Source organism: Dermochelys coriacea, chromosome 10, assembly GCF_009764565.3.
Source record: "Dermochelys coriacea isolate rDerCor1 chromosome 10, rDerCor1.pri.v4, whole genome shotgun sequence".
In the NCBI taxonomy this organism is placed as follows: Eukaryota; Metazoa; Chordata; order Testudines; family Dermochelyidae; genus Dermochelys; species Dermochelys coriacea.
In genome coordinates, this window is record NC_050077.1 from 31,706,176 (window position 1) to 31,729,949 (window position 23,774).

Here is a 23,774-nt window from a genome sequence, read left to right on the forward strand (position 1 = left end):
GCTAATGGCAGGAAGCCAAAGCTCACAGGCAGGCAAACCCAACAGGCAGGTTTGTCTGCCCAGGCAACATGCTGCCCTTGAAAATCAGCCAGGCCTCTGCACAGTGGGGAATTTACAAGTCTGCAGATGTGTACGTGAATGCATGTGCGCTTTGTGGCTGCAGGTGTGAACATGGGCAGGTGCATAGGCCTGTAGGTGTGCATGTGCATGCAACTACAGCTGCCAGCCCCTCAGGTGAGCACATTTGGCTTCCAGCTATTGGCCATTGTCAGGAAACACACTGACAAGTTACAGAACATGGGGAGAGGTCAGGGACTCTGGTAACAAACAATCGCTGAGAAACAATCACAGTTCATACCGATAAGCAGAGGATTTACTCACTGAATCTACAGTTTCATGTTGAGAAAACCCCACGGGGGCAATGCCATAGATACACACAGCAAGGATTGTGATGAGCGAATGCACAAAGGTGACCCAGTAGGTGAAGAAAGGCCTAGACAGGAGATGGAGACAATCACAGATCAGAGCCAGGAACAAGATCATGTTCATATTTTCTGGGTGTGTCTTTGCTACTGGAGCATAAGAAAAACACCTGCTAATTCACATGCACTTCACTCTGCAAGGAGCTTTGCTGTGATCCGTAATGCCTAGGCCCCACGCACAGCTGAGCAATGGTCTTTTCTGGTTTTCATTAGCACAGAGGACCAGTCACAAGTCGATTTAGAGCTGGGACAAGACTGGAGGAAATGGTTTGGAGGGAGGGAGGATTAGAACCCGGGGTCACACTCTGCCATATTCACTTCTTATGAACATTTGTGCAAAGTTTCCGTGACACAAATGTCAGGCCTCAAGCCTAAATTCACTTTGTGACTAAAAAAAATTCATCAGGGAAGAGGTAAAAGGAGATGTCTCAATTTCCCTGTCAATCAACCCTAAGCTAATAAGACAGGTGGGTCTGTGCAGAGGATCACTCTCATCAGCTACTAGCAGACATGCTAGGCTGTCAAAACCACACAGGCTCCAGGGTGCTCATGGCAGGACTGTCCCAATGGGCACCAAGGAAATGTGTTGAGTACAGGGGTTCAAGGAATACACAAATAATCCCCATTGCAGGATGCATGTCTCACTTGGCAAGTGTCACACACGTACTCGCAGCAAGTGAGATGCATCCCACCCAGTAGGGGACATGCTAACTGGCTCATTGCAGCCTCTTCCAGCAACCCTTGCTATAAAGGGGCTTGTTCCTCTCACCTGTGGTCGTCCATGTCCTCGATCTGCCGTTTCACGTAGCTGTCTATGCGCTTGCGGTAGGTGCGGTTGGTCAGCCTGCCCACCATGCCTAGTCCGTATGGCCTCTTCTCCTTGGCAAAGAGCTTTCTGACTGGGACGGCGATGCGCTGGCCGCGTCGCTGAGGGCTCATGCTCACCACTTCCTGCCGTAAGCGAACCTTGGGCTGGGGCGGGGTCCCTTCCTTCTGTTTTCTCCAGCCTCGCTCCAGGGGACTGGAACATAAAGCAGGACAGCAATGCTTTGTTTCTGCAGAGTGCAGCAGGGAGCAAAGGCCGTTCCCTGGGCTATGGCCACGGGGTCGGAGAGTGGGATAAGACAGCAGAGCAAGGGCTGGAGGGCTCCTTCCTACCCCAGCCATTAGCTCCTTGGAACTACAGAGCCAGGAACCAACCAAGCTCCGTTGTCAGAAGCTGGTTGGGGCAGGTAACTGAGCACTTGGCTCAGAGACCCCAGGGATTCCTAACAGACAGTCTGAACGCTCAACCCCCCGAAGATCTGTCTACGGGGAGGAAGGAGTGGGGGCACTGCTAGATTGCACAGGAAACCCTTCCCTTCTTGGCTTTGCACCCAAGCCCCCGACCATCTCAGCATTGCCCGACCATCCTCCACCCTGTCTCCCTAATGCCCCGTCCCCCCAATGCCTCATCCCCTGCACCACCCACCCTACCTCCGCATCTCCTACCCTACTCGCCCAGTCCTGCCACCCCGGTCCCATACCCCGCTCCGCCTCCCCAACACCCTGTCCCTGTGCCGCCACCCACTCTGCCCCATCCACCCAACACTCCAGCCCTGCCTCCCCATCCCCCACCCCCACCTCCCAAAGGCCACATCCTCCACTCCACTATTGCCCCATTCTCCACCCTACCTCACCGACTCCTGACCTGGCCCGACCCACACCACTTCCCCGACACCCGAACCCCCACACTCCCCAAAGCCCTATCTCCAGCACCGTTTGCCCTACCTCCCTCACACCCCATCCCCTGTCCCAGTGCCTCCACCCCACCTATCTCATCTCCCAGATATCCTATCCTCCGCATCACCTACCTCTCCAACGCCCTGCTTCCAACACCCCATCCCCTGCCCTGCGTCTGACATCCCATCCCCAACACCCCACCCCCGCCCCAATGTCCGTGTCCCCTACACACACACACACACACACACACACACACACACACATTACCCAATGCAGTTTTTTTCCCATTTGTTTTAAATCTCTGATGGTTTGGTGGGCGATGTGCAACATGCAAAACCAAGTTATTGGCAACCAGACCCCAATCCAAACTACTGTTCTGTTTTGGCAGCAACAGAAAAGTAGCTAACTTAAAATTAGAACACCTAAAATCCCTCTCCCATTCTTTCCACACACCACCTGGCATCTGCATGGCACACCCCATTTCACTTCACCTGCTCACATCCCTTGCAGTGCACACTGCATGGCACATCCAGGGCCGCACACCTCACTCCACCTGCTGGCTGCACAACTGTGGTTGTTCCACAACTGCTCACCATCACCCATGGTGAACACAGCATGCCATGATTTGATCTCCATCTTTCTGCCATGCTGCTGCAGTGCACACTGTATCAAGCACCAGGGGGCCTTGTGCCTACACTTACTGGGCTCACATTACACATGGCAGGAGTAAAGGGAAGTTACTTACTTTGTTGTAAGTGGAGTTCTTTGAGGGGTGTGGTTCCCCCCCCACCCCACATCTATACTCCACTGTAGGTACACATTTGACACAGAGGCCCATTGGTGGCTCATTACTATGTGTCAAAAAGAAAAGGAGTACTTGTGGCACCTTAGAGACTAACAAATTTATTTGAACATAAGCTTTTGTGAGCTACAGCTCACTTCATCAGATGCATTCAGTGGAAAATACAGTGGGGAGATTTATATACACAGAGAACACGAAACAATGGGTGTTACCATACACACTGTAACGAGAGTGATCACTTAAGATGAGCTATTACCAGCAGGGGGGGAGAGGGGAACCTTTTGTAGTGATAATTAAGGTGGGCCATTTCCAGCAGTTGACAAGAACATCTGAGGAACGGCGGGGGGGCGGGGAATACACATGGGGAAATAGTTTTACTTTGTGTAATGACCCATCCATTCCCAGTCTTTATTCAAGCCTAAGTTAACTGTATTCAGTTTGCAAATTGATTCCAATTCAGCAGTGTCTCATTGGAGTCTGTTTTTGACGCTTTTTTGTTGAAGAATTGCCACTTTTAGGTCTGTAATCAAGTGACCAAAGAGATTGAAGTGTTCTCCAACTGGTTTTTGAATGTTATAATTCTTGATGTCTGATTTGTGTCCATTGATTCTTTTACGTGGAGACTGTCCAGTTTGGCCAATGTACATGGTAGAGGGGCATTGCTGGCACATGATGGCATATATCACATTGGTAGATGTGCAGGTGAACCAGCCTCTGATAGTGTGGCTGATGTGATTAGGCCCTATGATGGTGTCCCCTGAATAGATATGTGGACAGAGTTGGCAATGGGCTTTGTTGTAAGGATAGGTTCCTGAGTTAGTGGTTCTGTTGTGTGGTGTGTGGTTGCTGGTGAGTATTTGCTTCAGGTTGGGGGGCTGTCTGTAAGCAAGGACTGGCCTGTCTCCCAAGATCTGAGAGAGTGATAGGTCATCCTTTAGAATAGGTTGTAGATCCTTGATGATGCATTGGAGAGGTTTTAGTTGGGGGCTGAACGTGATGGCTAGTGGCGTTCTGTTATTTTCTTTGTTGGGCCTGTCCTGTAGTAGGTAACTTCTGGCTCTGTCAGTCTGTTTCTTCACTTCAGCAGGTGGGTATTGTAGTTGTAAGAACGCTTGATAGAGATCTTGTAGGTGTTTGTCTCTGTCTGAGGGGTTGGAGCAAATGCGGTTGTATCGTAGAGCTCAGCCATAGACAATGGATTGTGTGGTATGGTCTGGATGAAAGCTGAAGGCATGTAGGTAGGCATAACAGTCAGTAGGTTTCTGGTATAGGATGTTGTTTATGTGACCATCGCTTATTAGCACCATAGTGTCCAGGAAGTGGATCTCTTGTGTGGACTGGTCCAGGCTGAGGTTGATGGTGGGATGGAAATGGTTGAATTCATGGTGGAATTCCTCAAGGGCTTCTTTTCCATGGGTCCATATGATGAAGATGTCATCAATGTAGCGCAAGTGCAGTAGGGGCATTAGGGAACGAGAGACGAGGAAGTGTTGTTCTAAGTCAGCCATAAAAACGTTGGCATACTGTGGGGCCATGCGGGTACCCATGGCAGTGCCGCTGATTTTAAGGTCTACATTGTCCCCAAATGTGAAATAGTTATGGGTGAGGACAAAGTGACAAAATTCAGCCACCAGGTTTGCCGTGACATTATCGGGGATACGGTTCCTGATGGCTTGTAGACTCCGAGAGACTGTTGAATTAGAATTAATTTGCAAACTGAACATAATTAACTCAGGCTTGAATAAAGACTGGGAGTGGATGGGTCATTACACAAAGTAAAACTATTTCCCCATGTTTATTTCTCCTCCCCTCTCTCCCCCCGCTTCCCGTTCCTCAGACTTTCTTGTCAACTACTGGAAATGGCCCACCTTGATTATCACTACAAAAGGATTTTCCCGCCCCCCGCTCTCCTGCTGGTAATAGCTCACCTTACTTGATCACTCTCGTTACAGTGTGTATGGTAACACCCATTGTTTCATGTTCTCTGTGTATATAAATCTCCACACTGTATTTTCTAGTGAATGCATCCGATGAAGTGAGCTGTAGCTCACGAAAGCTTATGCTCAAATAAATTTGTTAGTCTCTAGTGCCACAAGTCCTCCTTTTCTTTTTGCGGATACAGACTAACATAGCTGCTACTCTGTACTCTGTGTCAGCAGCTCGTCAGGCCTGACATACTCACTACACCTAACATACTGTTGTCACAATCTGTATCTGACAAGTGGCATGTAAGATATCATTAGAAAACTAATGACAGGTTTCAGAGTAGCAGCCATGTTAGTCTGTATTCGCAAAAAGAAAAGGAGTACTTGTGGCACCTTAGAGACTAACAAATTTATTAGAGCATAAGCTTTCGTGAGCTGATGCATCCGATGAAGTGAGCTGTAGCTCACGAAAGCTTATGCTCTAATAACTTTGTTAGTCTCTAAGGTGCCACAAGTACTTCTTTTCTTATTAGAAAACTAAGAACTCACAGATCATTAATATCCTTGCATGATGTATGTAAACGGTGTGTTCAAAAATGTGTGCTAGAATTATATTCTTAGCATGTGTTTGTCAAGCAATGCATAAGCACTTTGCCTTAGACACAGGAATGTGTATTTGCTTTTCTGACTAGCCTGGTTGACAGGCAGAGACAATGAAGGTCCATTTACATATTAGGCAAACAAATCCGTCAAGCTACCAAGTTGGTGAGAAGACAGCATGGCATCTACACAAGAGTAGGAGAGAGAAAATTGGTCTGGGTTTTACTTTTCAAAGAATACACTGTAAAGGTTTACTGGTCTACAAAGACAAGGGGCTGATCCCCACGTGATAAGCAACTGAATCAACTGACTGTATGCAATATCAAGGTATTGTAACAGTGTGTAGAGTGGGATCTTTTAGGAAAGACTGTGACACACTGGTGATTAATATCACTGAGAAATATCTGCATAAACACTATATGAAAATTACAAATACTCACTGATATTACATTTTACAGTCTGTGACCAAACAAAGGGAGAAACAAGTCTCTCCCAGACAGGGAAAGGCAGCTATCTACCTGTCCCGAATGAAATTAAGTAAGGTGTGACCAAAAACAATGGAAGCCCCATTAACACAGAAATCAGCAGGAGGATGGGAAGCTCACAAGAAGGAAAGACCTGGAGGTCATCCTGCCTGTGATATGTAACCTATCATTTAAATCAGCTTCTGTGCCAGATGACTGACAGACAGCTAATGTAACTCCAATTCTTACAAAAAAGGGCTCCAGAGGAGATCCTGGCAATTACAGGCTAGTAAGCGTAACTTCAGTACCAGGCAAAGTGGGTAAACTACAGTAAAGAAGAGAATTATCAGACACATAGATGAACATGATATGTTGAGAAAGAGTCAACATGGCTTTTGTAAAGGGAAATCATGCCTCACCCATCTATTAAGAATTCTTTGACGGGGTCTACAAACATTTGGACAAGGGTGATCCTGTGGATATAATGTACTTGGATTTCAGAAAGCTTTGCAATGTCCCTCACCGAAGGATCTTAAGCAAAGTAAGCAGTCATAGAATAGGAGGGAAGGCCTCTCATGGATCAGTAGCTGGTTAAAAGATGGGAGACAAAGGGTCAGTTTTCATAGTGGAGAGAGTAAATAGCAGGGTCTTCCAGGGATCTGTACTGGGACCAGTGCAGTTCAAGGTATTCATAAATGGTCTGGAAAAAGGGGTAAACAGTGAGGTGGCAAAGTTTGCTGATGATACAAAATTATTTAAGATAGTTAAGTTCAAAGCTGACTGAAAAGAGTTACAAATGGATCTCACAAAACTAGGTGACTGGACAACAAAATGGCAGATGAAAGTCAATGTTGATAAATGAAAACTAATGCACATTGGAAAACATAATCCCAACTATACATACAAAATGATGGGGTCTAAATTAGCTGTTGCCACTCAAGAAAGAGATCTTGGAGTCACTGTGTTCTCTGAAAACATCTGCTCAATGTGCAGCGACAGTCAAAAAAGCTAACCAGAATGTTAGAAACCATTAGGAAAGGGATAGATAAGAAGACAGTAAATATCGTAATGCCACTAGTGAAACCCATGGTTCCCTCACACCTTGAATACTGTGTGCAGTCCCATCTCAAAAAAGATAGATTAGATATAATTGGAAAAATACAGAGAAGGGAAACAAAATGATTGGACATATGGAACCACTTGCATAGGAGGAGAGATTAATAAGACTGGGACTGTTCGGTTTGGAAAAGAGATGACTAAAGGGGGGATATGATAGAGGTCTATAAAATCATGAATGGTGTGGAAAAAGTGAATAAGGAAATGCTATTTACCCCTTCACATAACACAAGAACAAGGGGTCACCCAATGAAGTGTAGGACTGGAAAGCATCTCAAGAGGTCATCTAATCCAGTCCCCTGCACTCAAGGCAGGAGTACGTAATAACTAAACTATGCCTCACAGGTGTTTGTCTAGCCTGTTCTTAATAACCTCCAATGATGGAGATTCCCCAGCCTCCCTAAGCAATTTGTTCCAGTGCTTAACTACCCGGACAGTCAGGAAGTTTTTCCTAATGTCCAACTTAAACCTCCCTTTGCTGCAATTTAAGCCCATTGCTTCTTGTCCTGTCCTCAGAGATTAAAAAGAACAATTTTTCGCCCTCTTTCTTGTAACAACTTTATATGTACTTTAAAAGTGTTGTGTGTCCATCATCGTCCCGTTCCCCTCCCCTCCCCTCCAACTCACCCAGACTTCTCTTCTCCACTCTAAACAAACCAAGTTTTTTCAACCTTTCCTCATAGGTCATGCTTTCTAGACCTTTAATTATTGTTGTTGCTCTTCTCTGAACTTTCTCCAATTTGTCCACATCGTTCCTGAAATCTGGCAGCCAGAACTGGACACAGTACTCCAATTGAGGCATCATCAGTGTGGAATAAAAATTAAAAGGGAGCAGGTTTAAAACAAACAAAAGGAAGTATTTCTTCACACAACACACAGTCAACCTGGGGAACTTGTTGCCAGGGGATGTTGTAAAGGCCAAAAGTATAAATGGGTTCAAGAGAGAACCGAATAAGTTCATGGAGGATAGGTCCATCAATGGCTAATAGCCAAAATGGTCAGCAATGCAACCCCTTGCTCTGAGTGTCCCCGAGTCTCTGATTGCCAGAAGATGGGAGTAGAGAACAGGTGATGGATTTCTCTATGATTACCCTGTTCTGTTCATCCCCTTTGAAGACAGGATACTGGGCTAGATGAACCATTGGTCTGATCCAGCATGGCCATTCTAACATTCTTGTATTATGTTATGTTGCCTCTCTAAATAAAGTCATTGAACTCTGGAAGATATTAGCAAGGACAGAGGTCATCTTTGGCATCCATCACCAGACAGACACAAGGGGCCAGAGCTCTGCAAGCTGAAAAAGATGGGTCCTTCAACCAAGGAGGGGCTGAAGCCACTGGAAACTGAATATAGGTGAGAAACCTGCTTAGGCCAAGACCTTTCACCTAGGAAGACAAAAGAAGCCAGCCTCTTGTGCTTTTGTGAAAGGCCCTGACTGAGGGAAAGTCAAGCATGGCTGGAAAGAAGAATGACTGGTGAGAGAAGCCATCTTTAACAAAGCCTGTACCTTGCTAGATTAAGTTTTAAACTTTAGATGCGTGTTATCACTTATATTTTCCTGTAACATTTCTACTTTTATTTCTTTTACTTGGCATCACATAACTTTTGTCCTATTATTAATAAATTTGTTTTTGGTTATTTTTGTGGTTTTTTTCATATAAACCAACTCAGTGCCGTGTTTGAAGGAAGGGTGTACCTCTCCCAGTTAAGTTAATAAGCTGTAATGTGCTTTTGTCTCTTTAAAGAAGCAAACAAACCTTATTATTTCTCAGAGTGGTCCAGGAGAGGGCTTGACACTTCAGGGCACATAGTTCTGGGAAAATTCGGGATTGGGAGTGTGTTGGGGTCACCTTGCAAGTAGCAACCCAGGTTGGCGGAAGCCATGGTAGGGCTGTTGTGGTGAAGGCAGGCTGCTGGAGTCAGAGTTGCTGCTCCAGGGATGCACAGCATACAGACCTGCATGTTCATCTGCTGATGTCCAGGCTGTAAGCCACAGCAGCAGGGCGTTACAGGCAGGCCCCTCACTGATCTCCACTGCACCCCAAAACGTGACAATGCCTGTGTACCACGCACATCAGATTGGAGAATTCTTGCAAACAGTGTCCGTTGGTCAGTGCCTATCCCCTTGCCACCAGTGTGCTCCACGCCAAGGATATAAGAGGTGGTGTGGACAGATGCCACTCCAGTTCCTTCTCTCCTGTGAATGCAGACATGATCTGAGGCAGAGGAGAAGGAGGATGGGTAGTGGAATACCTATAAGGGCCACACATCTTGAAGAACTCCTGCTACCACAAAGTAAATTCCCTTTCTTCTTCAAGCACTGGTCCCTGTGTGTCTTCCACTGTGGGTGTCTGGCAAGCAGCACTCAGAGAGGAGGAGGATGCAGGTGGTATGGCTGCCTGTAGAACCGCCATTCTGAAGGATGTGTCAGCGGAGGAGTCTTGGGGTGGGATCCAAACTCTTCAGAGTGGACTCTGCTCTTGTGCTTATGAGAGAGTCCCATGTGGAAAACCTGGCCTTGCTCTTTCCTGCTCCTGTGTCAGGCCTTGTGCTAGGGGGCATGCTCGTTGATGTACGGTGGGGTCCCCAGCCTGGGTCCGACTCAGACCTCACATCTTTCGCCATGAGGTGCTTCTTAAGTTGGAGTTCTGGGTCTGACTGGGGAAGCAGTGGCACATATTGCACTTGGTGGAGATATGCACTTCTCTGAGGCAGTATAGGTATCACTGGTGATCATTGCTGACCAAAAAGGATCAGGGACAGGAGACATTGTTTCCAAATACAGGTATTCTGGGCATCATCTAATTCCTGTACCAGGGAGGCAGGAGGTTTCCTGGGAAGGGAATTTAAACTACTCACTAACTATACTAATAAAACCCATTAACAATAGCTTCACTATAGAGCTAAAACAGTAAAATCTTTGACATATTTACAGGTTTGAAGACAAGGATGAGGCTGAAGAGAAGGGAGAAGCTCCAGACACTGGAGATTGAGTCAGGCCAGGAGGCAATAAGAAGGTACTTTAGAGGCAGTTGGTGCACACAGCCTCTTATGGCCTTGGAGTGGAGCTTGAGGATGGCAAAGGCAGAGGTGTAGGCCAGTGGACACTGCTTGCAAGAACTCTCTGGTCTCAGACACATTTGCAGCGCATGCTTATCCACAATGGATGACGCATAGGGGCCAGCACTTAAAGAAGAACCAAAGCACAGCCCTTAACTGGTTCCTGGAAAGCCACCACAACAGAGCATGAGCTTAGGGTGGCTTTATGTTCTCTGGTATCTTCAAGTGACTGTTGCGGCTGCCAGTAGTATCAGATTGTGTCCAATGGGGATCCACTGCCCACCACATCATTTAGTTGTGGTGTGGTGGGTAGTGAATATTGTGAGTGTTCAACACTTTGGAGTGTGCATTAGGGAAAGAAAGAATTCACAGAAAATTAATAAGTGCACAAATAACACCCCCAAACTTTCCTGTGTGTTTGTAGGTTAGTTTCTGTGTTGCACAGCATAACAGATAATGTTTTAAATGCTCAAAAGAAATTGAATAAAACAATCTTTGTAACCTTTAGGGATTTTCAGTGTATGAATGATTAGATACAAACTCTTCCAAGACACTCTGAGAAGAAGACTGTGTTATGTGTCACTTGGAAAGTCATTCTTCTCGATGAGCAATATGGATTCAGATTTGACCTGTGACTAGCCTTGAACACCTCTTCGACTCTTGGGAGTTTGAGGCGTTTCTATGTGTCTTTAGATAGGTACTGCCCTCTAAATTTCCTGCTATGAAGACTCTGATTTGGTTTGTGACCAGGTGCATACCCGACTCCCTGAACTGGCACCTTCAATAGTTTGATACAGTTCCCTAGAGTCTGAATGAAATCATTTTTGCTTTGATAAATAAAACCATTAAAATGATATAAAAACAGAAACACTGGGAATTAGTTTTGCCCAAAAATTGGATCTCATATTCTCGTTGGAAAAGTGGTGCACTCCCAGTATTACTTCCAGCATCTGTGTCACAGCTGGTAACATTCTCAATAACATGACGAGGGAAAGCGTTAGCACAATGAGATGGATTGTGAGCAGCAGAACCGCGACAAGGTCCTTCCCCGTGTCTGCTGTGCATTCACACCCTGGTGAACTGATAGAGCTAAGAACAAGGCTGCCCTCTGCCAGTGTGAGGTGCCAGTTACTCAGGGAGTCTCTAACTTAACAGGAAACAAAAGGAAATGACAGTTTGATTCCTTGCTAGGGTGAGGAACTAGTTACTAAAAGGAACAGTCACAAGATTGAAATGCCCGCAAGCTGCATGGAAGTTTTTTAAAAACACCATAATAGAAGCTCAAACTATATGTATACCCCCAAATTAAAAAAATAAATAAAAAGGGAAGCAGACCCAAAAAATGGCACCATGCCTAAACAGCGTAAAAGGAGTGGTTAGAGACAAAAAGGCATCTTCTAAAAACTGGAAATCAAATAATACTGAGGAAAACAGAAAGAAGCATAAATTCTGGCAAGTCAAGTGTAAAAGTATAATTAGGCAGGCCAAAAAATTGTTTAACCAACTAGCAAAAGCTTAAAAAATTGCTGTTAGTTTTTCTAAATATATCAAAAGCAGGAGGCTTGCCACATAATCAGGGGGGCCACTGGTCGATGGACGTGCTAAAGGAGCACTCAAAGAAGATAAAGCTGTTGCAGAGAAGCTAAAGAAATCTCTACATGGATCTTCACTGCAAATGATGCGAGGGAGATTCCCACACGAGCATTCTTTTTAGGTTATATATCTGAAAAATTGTCCCAGACTGAGGTATCAATAGAGAAGGTTTTGGAACAAATTGATAAATTAAATGGTAATAAGTAACCAGGACCAGGGATATTCACCCAAGACTTCTGCAAGAACTCATATATGAAATTGCAGAACTACTAACGGTGGTATGTAGAGGTGATCCTGGCAATTATAGGCCAGTAAGTCTAATTTCAGTACCAGGCAAAATTATCAGACACATAGATGAACATGATACATTGGGGAAGAGTCAGCACGGCTTTTGTAAAGGGAAATCATGCCTCACCCATCTATTTGAATTCTTTGAGGGTGTCAACACGTGGATAATGGTGATCCAGTGGATATAGTGTACTTGGACTTTCAGAAAACCTTTGATAAGGTCCCTCACCGAAGGCTTTTAATCAAAGTAAGCAGTCATGAAATAAGAGGGAAGGTGCTCTCATGGTCAGTAACTGGTTAAAAGATAGGAAACAAAGGGTAGGAATAAATGGTTAGTATTCACAGTGGAGAGAGCTGAATAGCAGGGTCCTCCAGGGATCTGTACTGGGACCAGTGCTGTTCAACATATTCATAAATTATTTGGGAAAAGGGGAAAACAGTGAGATGGCAAAGTTTGCAGATGATACAAAACTAAAGATAGTTAAATTCAAAGCAGACTTGGAAGAGTCACAAAGGGATCGCACAAAACTAGGTGACGGCAACAAAATAGCAGATGAAATTCAATGTTGATAAATGCAAAGTAATGCACATTGGAAACCATAATCCCAACTATACACACAAAATGATGGGATCTAAATTAGCTGTTGCCACTCAAGAAAGATCTTTAAGTCATTGTGGATAGTACTCTAAAAACATCCACTCAAATGTGCAGCGGCAGTCCAAAAAGTTAACCAAAATGTTAGGAACCATTAGGAAAGGGATAGACTATAAAACAGAAAATATCATAATGCCATTATAGAAATCCAAGCTATACCCATACCTTGAATACCGTGTGCAGTTCTGGTTGCCCCATCTCAAAAAAGATATATTAGAATTGGAAAAGATACAGAGAAGAGCAACAAAAATAATTATGGGTATGGAACAGCTTCTTTCTGAGGAGAGATTAAAAAGACTGCAACTGTTCAGTTAGAAGAGATGACTAAGAGGGGATATGAGAGAGGTCTATAAAATCATGAATGGTGCAGAGAAAATGAACAAGAAAGTGTTATTTTCCCCTTCACATAACACAAGAACCAGAGGTCACCCAAAGAAATTGACAGACAGCAGGTTTAAAACAAACAGAAGGAAATACTTCTTTACACAATGCAGAATCAACATGTAGAACTCATTGGCAGGAGATGTTGAAAAGGGAAAAAGTGTAACTGTATTCAAAAAAGAATTAGATAAGTTCATGGGGGACAGGTCCATCAATGGCTATTAGCCAAGATGGCCAGGGACCCATGCTCTGGGTGTCCCTAAACCTCTGATTTCCAGAAGCTGGGACTGGATGCCAGGGATGGATCACTCAATAAATTGAAGTGAACGGCACCAGCCACTGTTGGAAAACAGGATACTTGCTACATGGACTATTGGTCTGACCCAGTATGGCCATTCTTAGGTTTAAGAGGAAACTGAAGACACAAGGTTCCATCCATGCATCATGGTCTTAAAGCACCAGGTCTTCCACTTGCTTGGTTTCAAATTAGTGTAATATCACCTACCATGTTACCCCACGGCATTTGAGCAGGAAAATTCATAGTGAATACGGCTAGGGGTAGCCATTCTATTGACCAGTCTTCATGCCAATACCCTAGAGGACTGACATTCACACACTGCATTTTTGCCATGTTCTGCGCTCTTGGCACTCATATAACCCATTTAAACTGGTCTCTGTTTCCCCTTAAGAATGATACGGCATCATAAACATGATGTGCAGGGGCCAAACTTCATCATGCTGTTGTGCTGACTAGAGGAAAGTTAGCAGAGTTAGCTCCTCATATGCACCAATTGTCAACTGCTCTCTGAAGTTGAACGCTGTTTCTTAGGTAAACAAGAAGATTTCAGGTATGGGTTAAACAAAGGGGGGGTCACGCAGATTGTGCAGCAGCCCTGGGGATTCTCCTCCCAGACAGAAAGGAATACTGGGGCAGTGGCCTCTGCAGCCCCTCAGCCTTTCCATTCAAGGCCCTCAACAAGAGGGCTAGTATTTAGCACTAGGCAAGAATGTGTGTGCTCTGCTGCTCTGGGCCTGCACTGAGCTAAACTGAGTCAGTTGAGCTGAGGATTCAATCATTGCACAAATCAGGCCTGTGTATCAGATCCATTCCGAGGAGTACCAGCAGCGTCAGAGACACTAGCTCCTCTGGGCTTGTCTTCACCATGAGCAATGGTGGCTAAGGCCTTTCAAACTTGTGGTGTGAAATGACCTTCCCTTCCCAGATTCGGGACCACAGATTAAATTTTGCCAACTGTCAGGAAGATACTCACAGCATCAGGTGGCTTCTTTCAAGTTCATTTTTGTCTAAAGCACCTCCTGTTAGATCAGCCTGATCCTGGGGTTTCACCTCAGAATCCTTGATCGCAGCTTCAGATGGAGATTCAAACACTTCATCGGGGTATGTAGAGAGCTCCTCATGGAGGACTCCTTCCTGGGCAAAGAAACATAAGTCCTGTCAAAGACATTCCAGTGACTTATTAGAGCAAAGCAACTCAAAAGGAAGCTCTGTCAGAAGTGGCACCTCTCCCTTGAGCCCACACATACTGCTGGGTGATAGAGTTCTTACAGCCTTTGGCTACTGGGACAAAGCCAGCACTGCTCCCCTTACCCGAGCAAAAAACGAGGTGTCCAACTCATCTGGGAAATCCACTGTGTCCTCCTCCAAGAAACTAGCTGGGGTGAAGCTGCGTCGCTGAGCCCTCCTCAGAGTACTGTCCTTCACAGAGCGGCCCTGGAAGAGAAGGGAATAGCATTCAGTCACAGAGAAATTTGACCCCACAAACACTTAACAGTTCTGCAGACCCTGCTTCTTCAGAGGCTTAGCTGTGTCAGGGAGCCACCAAACTAAGTGCAGCAGATCCACCAGCCACTTGACACCCTTCTAGTGAGACTTGTGAATCCCACATCCTACTATTTCCAAGATGACAGCACCATCCCTTTCAGCTGAGCTAAATGGTGCCTTCTGCAATATACGAATGCTCTAACATGCTTTTTACAAAGGACCATCACCCATTCAGAGCCTAGCTTTTCCAAACTTCTCATCTAATCAGAGCCTAGAGCTTATCTACTGCTAACCAAATTTTGTAAAGAACATTTGAGCCTGGTTGTTGTCAAACTTGAAGCATTCAGACTGACAAACTCTTGGAAGGTCTTTATCTGGTCTACTCCACTTCCTTCTAGGCATGGGCAGAGACACAGTGCAAAGCAGTCAGAACAGTGATTCCCCAAAATGACATAGTGGAGTCCCATTTTACACCTCCTCCCACCTCAGGAATCCCATAGAGGGTGCCTTCACCCGAGACCTCCACCCCATCCCCACAGGAATCCTCCTCAGTCAGACAGTACCTTCACCAGGGCTGCTGCTGCTCGGAAGCTCATTTTGGCCACTGATTCCCGTTTCCGCCGTCGTGGTAAGCGATTGAACCCAGACCGAGAGCTGGTGAAGGAGCACAGTGATGTGGCACCTGGAGTGATTGGTGTGTGAGGGATGCTGTAGCCATCATTATCATCAGCCATACGGAATGCTCGGCCTCGTGCTAAAGGGTCTATAATCTGCAGTCGAAGAGAGGATCTCAGTTACTGTGAGAAATTGGGGAGATCTCAGCATACTCTCAGGCAAGGCGCGAAGGCCTGTGCCTCATTCTTGGGGCCCTTTTCTCCCTTCAACAAACACAAAGAAACATAGGAACTGCCAGACTGGATCAGACCAGGGTTTCATTAACCCCAGTATCCTGTCTCTGACAGCTGACAGCACAAGATGCTTCAAAGGAAGGTCTAGGATAATCCACAATCCATGAAGGTCACACCGTAAGCCCTGAACATGAGGTTTTACATTCCTTCCAAAATTTTTATCATCAAGTATAACAAATATGGATAACAACACTATCCAGAGGAGTGTCCAATCCTCTTTGACTCTTCTTAAATTCTTGGCTTCACCAACATCATGTGGCAGTGAATTCCACAGTGTAATTATCTGTTGTGTGAATGACAGTTTTTCTAGGCCCTCAATCACTCTTTGGCTTCCTTTCACAGATTCCATGGCCAGATGGAACCACTGTGATCATGTAGTATAACCTCTATATAACACAGGCCAGAGAACTTCCCCAAAATAATTCCTTAAGTAAATTCCTTCTCTGAGACCCCTCTCACTGTTCAATATCCTTTTTGAGATGGAGTGACCAGTGCAGCATATTTACACAATGAACAATAATGTTTACTGTAGCATTTTCCATCCTGTATCCTAACATCTTGTTTGTTTTCTGGACCACAGCTGAGCAGAGGTCTTTATTGAGCTGTCCTCTGTGATGCCCTGGTCCTTTTTGTGATTTAATACAGCTAACTTAGAACCCTGCAAGATGTGTAAATAGTTCACATTTTCCCCTCCAATGTGCATTACTTTGCAGCACATATCAGCATTGAATGTAATCTACATTCACCCAGCTTAGTTAGGTCTCTGAATTTCCTCCATTCCTAAGCAACAGAACACAAAACTCCTTTCTGGTCATCACTGCTGTTCTTTAGAGCTGGTCAAAATTTTTAAGCCAAAAATTCTTCTCACCAAAAATTGTGGTTTTGTTGAATATAATTTTTTTTGTAGAAAAAGGTCATCTTCAATGATATTGTTCAATATTTCAATGGAAAATTTTGAAACAAACTGAAAATTTTCACTTTGTTTAGTTTCAAATTGCATTTTTCATTTCATTTTGGATTTGGGCGGAGGGGAGGGGAGGTGTTTCCTTTCACTTCCTTTTGGCTTTGATTTTTTAAATACTCCCCCCGCCCCCTTTTTCCCCACCAGAACATGGACTTCAGTGGGACTATCTGAGATAGTAAAATAAAGCTCATGTGTGCTTGCAAGATTGGGGTCCCATTTTTGAAAATGTAATCCTACCTCACTCTGCAGATGAGGTAACCCCGCTGAAAGCCCAGGGAGGCAGCAGGAAGGAATTCTACAGAGCAGCCCTTGGCTGCTGGTTACAGGATCCCTGGGCTGGAATCTGATATAGTAGGAGGGGACAGGCTCCCTACCAACCACCAGGGAACGTGGCATGAAGCCCCTGAGAAAGGGAAGTGGATGACAGAGAGCCCTGAGAAACGGGAGTGAGGACACAAGGCCCAGTGTCAGGGCTGAGGATCTGATACAAGGTCTCGGACTTGGCTGGACTCTTCTAGTACCCTGGCAGAGGTGGACTCAATTGTGACCTGACCAGAGGGCCGAGTTACAAGAAGAGAGACCATTCCAGCACCAAAGCAATGGGCAGCTGGGTGTGCCAGATGGGAAGAGAGACACTACACCATGCTTAGCCACAAGGAGGAACTCCAGCAACAAGTGATCTCCTTCACATCCACAGAAAATTTCATAGATATTTTTCATTTATTGCTGACTATTTCCAAAATAAGCAATCGAGTCAATAATTTCTTTAAATTTTTCAATTTTTTTTTAAATTCTACCAAGTGACTAAGCTGACCAAATTTTTCCCCCCAATATTGCTTGTTTATAAAATGGAAAATGATAAACATACTGATTAGAATTTTGGATAATAAATTTGAAAAATGAACCAATTTTGAAACCTGCAAAATTTGTCAATTTCTCAACCAGATCTACCAGTAACCAGGGCTATCAGGTGATTAAAAAAATTAATTGCAATTAATTGCATTGTTAAATAATAATAGAATATCATTTATTTAAATATTTTTGGATGTTTTATACATTTTCAAATATATTAATTTCAATTGCAACACAGAATACAAAGTGTACAGTGCTCACTTTATATTTATTTTTTATTACAAATATTTGCACTGTAAAAACCAAATAGTATTTTTCAATTCACCTCATACAACTACAGTAGTGAAATCTCTTTATCATGAAAGTTGAATTTACAAATGTAGAATTATGTATAAAAAACTGCATTCAAAAATAAAAGTTCACTCAGTCCTATTTCTTGTTCAGCCAATCGCTCAGACAATCAAGTTTGTTTACATTTGCAGGAGATAATGTTGTCCACTTCTTGTTTACAATGGCACCTGAAAATGAGAACAGGCGTTCACATGGCACTGTTGTAGCCGGCGTTGCAAGATATTTATGTGCCAGATGCGCTAAAGATTCATATGTCCCTTGATGCTTCAACTACCATTCCAGAGGACATGCGTTCATGCTGATGATGAGTTCTGCTCGATAATGATCCAAAGCAGTGCATACCGACACATGTTCATTTCCATCATGTGAGTCAGATGCCACCAGCAAAGGTTGATTTTCTTTTTTGGTGGTTTGGGTTCTGTAGTTTCCGCATCGGAGTACTGCTCTTTTAAGACTTCTGAAAGCATGCTCCACACCTTGTCCCTCCCAGATTTTGGAAGGCACTTCAGATTCTTAAACCTTAGGTCAACTGCTGTAGCTATCTTTAGAAATTTCACATTGGTACTTTCTTTGCATTTTGTCAAATCTGCAGTGAAAGTGTTCTTAAAAAGAACAATACGTGCTGGGTCATCATCCGAGACTTCTATAACATGAAATATATAGCAGAATGCAGGTAAAAAGAGCCAAAGACATACAGTTCTCCCCCAAGGAGTTCATTCACAAATTTAATAAACACATTTTTTTTTTTTTAAAACAAGCATCACCGGCAAGGAACCATGTCCTCTGGAATGGTGGTCAAAGCATGAAGGGGCATACTAATGTTTAGCATATCTGGTATGTAAATGCCTTGCAACGCCAGCTACAAAAGTGCCATGTGAAAGCCTGTTCTCACTTTCAGGTGACACTGTAAATAAGAATCGGGTACCATTATGTCTCATAAATGTGAACAAACTTGTTTATCTGAGCAATTGGGTGAATAAGAAGTAGGACTGAGTGGAGTTGTAGGTTCTAAAGTTTTACATTGTTTTGTTTTTGAGTGCAATTATTGAACAAAAAAATTATATATTTGTAAATTGCACTTTCACGACAAAGAGATTGCACTACAGTTTTTGTATGAGGTGAACAGAAAAATACTATTTCTTTTGTTTATCACTTTTATAGTGCAAATATTTGTAATCAAAAATAATATAAAGTGAGTACTATATACTTTGTATTCTGTGCTGTAACTGGAATCAATATGTTTGAAAATGTAGAAAAACATCCAAAATATTTAATACATTTCAATTGATATTCTATTGCTTAACAGTGTGATTAAAACTGCGATTAATCGTGATAAATTTTTTTAATCGCCATTAATTTTTGTGAGTTAATTGCGTGAGTTAACTGCGATCAATCGACAACCGTACTTGTAACCTTCCTGGACAGCACACACTTATGAAATTACAGGATCCAGATCACCACATTACTTCTCCACAAGGCCAAAAATGAGGATTTAACTCTGTCCAACACAGCCAGAAAAAACTAATGCTGGCTATGGCAGCAATTTCTATGCACTCTCCTAACCAAAAGGCTGATAAAATACAATCCTTGGTAGATTTACAAGTTCTGCCAATATAGCATATAACCCTCATTACCCCGACAGTTGTGGCCTGAAAAAGTTATAGGCTCTGATGGCTGAGCTCATAACCAAGAGTTCAACATCCAACAGCACAACATAGCCAATCTCTTTCCATTGTTACATATGGAAGTTATAAAATGCGGCAGCTACATCCGACAGACATTACAACTTCCACGTGGCTCCAATGGGTAGGGTAGGAGAGACTATAACTCTTTTGTGAGGCCTGAGATGTGGTGCTCATTAACTTTACACGACTTTTATAAATTGGCACGCAGGAGAGGTTACTTTCAAGAATGAACACAAGGTTTTAGGCAAAAGTTACAACTGCTGTCAGAGGACTGGATGGAAGTTCCAATATTAATGATCTTGACCATGAATAAATATTTTATATTTAAGAATACTTTGTCAAACTGGTTCTGTGCCTGAGTTCTCAGAAAGGTCTTGAGCACAGGACCTGTTTGAAGCCACATGTCAATTATGAGTTGATTCAAAGGCTTTTCCAAACTGAAAAAGAAGCCATTTTTCTAAGTCCCATAACTCTAAAATGATTTGTTTGATTAAATACAAACTTTAAAAAACTTTTAAAAAACATGAGAAATTTCAGCTTTTGAGACAGAGGAGAGAGGGCACTCGGTGGGCAGAATCAGGGTTAGACAATAGTCAATCCTTTACTATGGAGACACTACCAATCCCTTACCCTCTTTTCTCCAAGATAGGATTATCTGCAGATGGAGATAATTTCATTTCCCATTTCACCATCTGGACAAGTGCAGCACTCTTAACTGACTTCATAATATCAGATCAATTACAAGGGAAAAGCAAGGAACTGGGAACCCTTCAGGTTAGAGCTCAAGTGCTAATGAAGTTACCACATTGAGGTTTGTGTACAGGCAGAATCTGTACTTTGGGAACATGGAGTAGGCAAGGAAGCAAGAAGCTTTACAGCTTCCCCTGGCAATTTCTGAGGGCTTGTGAGCAGAGTCTACCAGCTGCTGAGCTAAGAGAGATGACACATAGGTAGCTCCTGTGAAGTCATAAGATAATATTTCTGAGGATACTGAAAACTAGGATATTGTCTTCAGACAGCAAAATGTGAAGAATAAAAAAGTAAGTGCATTGCATGGCAATGGGGCTATTAGTATGAGACTGCAGTTAGGGAGGATAGGGTCTAATCTGGGTATCGAAAGTAAACTGACAGTTCTCCTCTCAAAACTGCTGAATACCCCATGTTGAAAAAGACTCTGACAGCCAGATTTGACTAGGAAACCAGAATCTTGCTATGGAAAATGCTGAAAAACGCCTTCCAGGATTACTGTAATTCCTTACTAGTGCTCATATACCATTCTCACTCAATAATGATGCCAAAGGGACAAAGACATGGCTCTTAGACTCCTGGGGAAACAGACTGCAGAGTATAAACCACAGAGACCCAAGTGGAAGGGTGACAACACTGATTATGGGAAGAGAATGCTAAAATGTGTGTATGAGATTTTGGAAACCATCCCTTCACAGGAAACTCTTCCTTTCCTCTAAAACCTTCGTTTCCATGTTTGATCTCTTTAGTGTCTTGTGTACACTGATCTGAAATGTTCAGGAAACACTGAACCCTAAAGCAGACTTAGCATCCAGCAGTGGGAGAAAGGAGCCTTTTTGGTATGTTCTGAAAGCTAACGAGCCCCATGGAAAGACCCTGGCTACTCCTCCACTGGACTCACCTTCTGCATGCCAAGTTGACAAGGCCCGACGTAGAGAGGAGGAGGAGTCTCTGTGCTGGTGAGTGAGATGTTATCCTGGCTGGGGAGGTCCATTTCCCGGATGACCTGAGGTTTCAGCTTCCCATATCGCTGGCTGCAATGGCGAAGGCTTTTTCTCTGCCATTTCTGAGTGGCATCGCTATCCTTGCTTACCCCAAACCAATCTGCTGTGCCCCTGAAAGACACCGACACACAAGCACAGGGAAGGTTTGGGTTCGCTTAAATCATGCAAATTAGAGATAGAAAAGCCCCAGTGGTTCGCATCTAGTCCGTTCCCATGCAGGATTCTGCCCTACAGTATATCTCATGGGCTCTTCACAGCTTGATTTTAAATATGCAGTAAGACCAGGGCACAAAATTTTCATCAAAACATTATTATAAACAAAAAATGCCTTTTACCAAAACAAACGTTTCACACAAAAATATATTTTGGTCAATTTTTTAAAAAGTTTTTCCAGTGGGGAAAAGAAAAGAAGGGACAGCAGGAACCAGGGGACCTATTTATTTTGTCATTTAGTTTGATTGGAAATTTTTTTTAATGAACCCATTTTATTTCTTTGAACATTTTCACAGAAAATACTTACCCATGTTGGACCAGGCCTAGTCCCAAGTGATGGGGCTACGGCCCTTTCACAACCTCAGCCATCTCACAGTCAGAAAGAGTTTCCTTATATTCAGTCTGAATTCATCTTTTCTTCTCCTGACTCTCCGTGATTGCCCGCTTTCTCCTTGTGCTTTTCACACTGGTACTTAGCTGAAGCTTAGCATCAGCACCAGAGTGCCGCTATGCTCCCTGGGATCTCAACTTTCCAACAGTTTATGTCTGGGTTATAGGGGTACATGGCACTGAGCTGTCTGCTGTGGAAAGCTGAGAAAAGCTAGGAGCAGAAGGCAGTGGAGTGCAGCAATGCAGGCCATCAGGATATTGCTAGGGCTCTGCTGGGAGCAGAACAGTTTGTATTGCATTGCTGCTACTTCATCACTGAAAGGCATCTACATTCAAAGACAAAATCCTGGAGGAAGCCAGAACGTGCGAATTAGGAGCATTTCAGGCCACCCCAAATGCAGGAGGACAGTCATGCATTGTAGCATGCAGTGTAATTGTAGCCATGTCAGTCCCAGGATACTAGAGAGACAAGGTGGGTGAGGTACTTACCTCACCCACCTTGTCTCTCTAATATCCTGGGACTGACATGGCTACAATTGTCTCTCTAGTCATGCATTGTAAACAGTCCTAGAAATGTAAGATTTACCACTGATCCATCATGCCTTTCCTCCAGCAGCGGCCAATACCTGCTGCTTCCAAAGAAGGCGTGCCACAAGAACCCATAATCTACCTGGCCAAGTGTCAATGCTGTGAAGAAAAAGTCCATCCTAACCCCACCCAAGTGCACACATGGAAGCATGAGATCATCTGATCCTTTTCATCAACTCCTTAATGGGAGCGAGGACATCCACTGATGCTGCGACACTGAGGGAGGGGTTTTAGCCTGTGCTCATGGTGGAGGCCAAGGGGTATGCTCTGGCACTGAGAGGAAAGCAGACTCAGTTACTGTTAGTTCATCAGGTTTATGCCTGGGCATCAAAGGGGAATATACCATTTTAGTATTAGCAGGAAGTAGTATGCCCTAGAATTAGAATTAGGCAGGGGCAAGATTCTGTTAATGGGGTTTGTGCCTGGGCAGCGAGACAATAAACCGTTTTTTTGACTTATAACAAAAAGGTCCCTATCCAAACGATCTGGGTTATGTAAATATGTATCCAATTCAAAGGCCTCAGACAGCCTCTCCTGTTTAACTCCAATTGTAACCCCATTTATCTCAGACTGGTCCCCTCTATATATCCCTTCCCAGATACCCAAAACAGAAGAGCCTTGCAGTGTGTCCCAAAGGTCAAAAGACTTTGGTTATTTTGATCCAAGGAGGAGAGGGAATTCTAAAATAAAGGGGCCCTCATGGAGAATGCCCTCATCCTGCCAGCAGCCTTCTCTCTGTCATTCCCAAGAGGGCTTCAGCTTAAGCAGCTTTGCAGATGGCAGCTCTGGCAGTGAAGCCCAGGAAAAGAGGGGGCTCCCAGACCATCTGGAGCTTTATAGGTTAAAACCAGCATTTTAGATTTTTCTTGGAAGTTAACCAGCAGCTAATATAGATTACAGAGCTCTGGTGTCATGTGCTCCCAATAAGACACACTATTCACCCAGCACACAGCTGCCTTCTGCACCAGGTCCAAATGTAGCCCCGCACTGCAACAGGCTAACCTTTGAGGGGGTCAACAAACATGTGGACAAGGGGGATCCAGTGGACATAGTGTACTTAGATTTCCAGAAAGCCTTTGACAAAGTCCCTCACCAAAGGCTCTTATGTAAATTAAGTTGTCCTGGGATAAGAGGGAAGATCCTTTCATGGACTGAGAACTAGTTAAAAGACAGGGAACAAAGGGTAGGAATAAATGGTAA

General features: G+C 44.0%; 1 protein-coding gene across 1 annotated transcript in view; it reads right to left on the reverse strand.

The window, feature by feature from the left end:
* Positions 1-23,774, reverse strand: part of RHBDF1 (rhomboid 5 homolog 1) — a 103,421-nt gene that overhangs the window by 13,301 nt on the left and 66,346 nt on the right. The window contains exons 4-9 of the mRNA XM_038417950.2: positions 21,281-21,494; positions 15,436-15,642; positions 14,699-14,821; positions 14,361-14,521; positions 1,252-1,503; positions 382-493 (exon numbers count right to left, since the gene is read on the reverse strand). Coding sequence (XP_038273878.1) covers positions 382-493; positions 1,252-1,503; positions 14,361-14,521; positions 14,699-14,821; positions 15,436-15,642; positions 21,281-21,494 — 1,069 coding nt within the window. The remainder of the gene's footprint in view (positions 1-381; positions 494-1,251; positions 1,504-14,360; positions 14,522-14,698; positions 14,822-15,435; positions 15,643-21,280; positions 21,495-23,774) is intronic.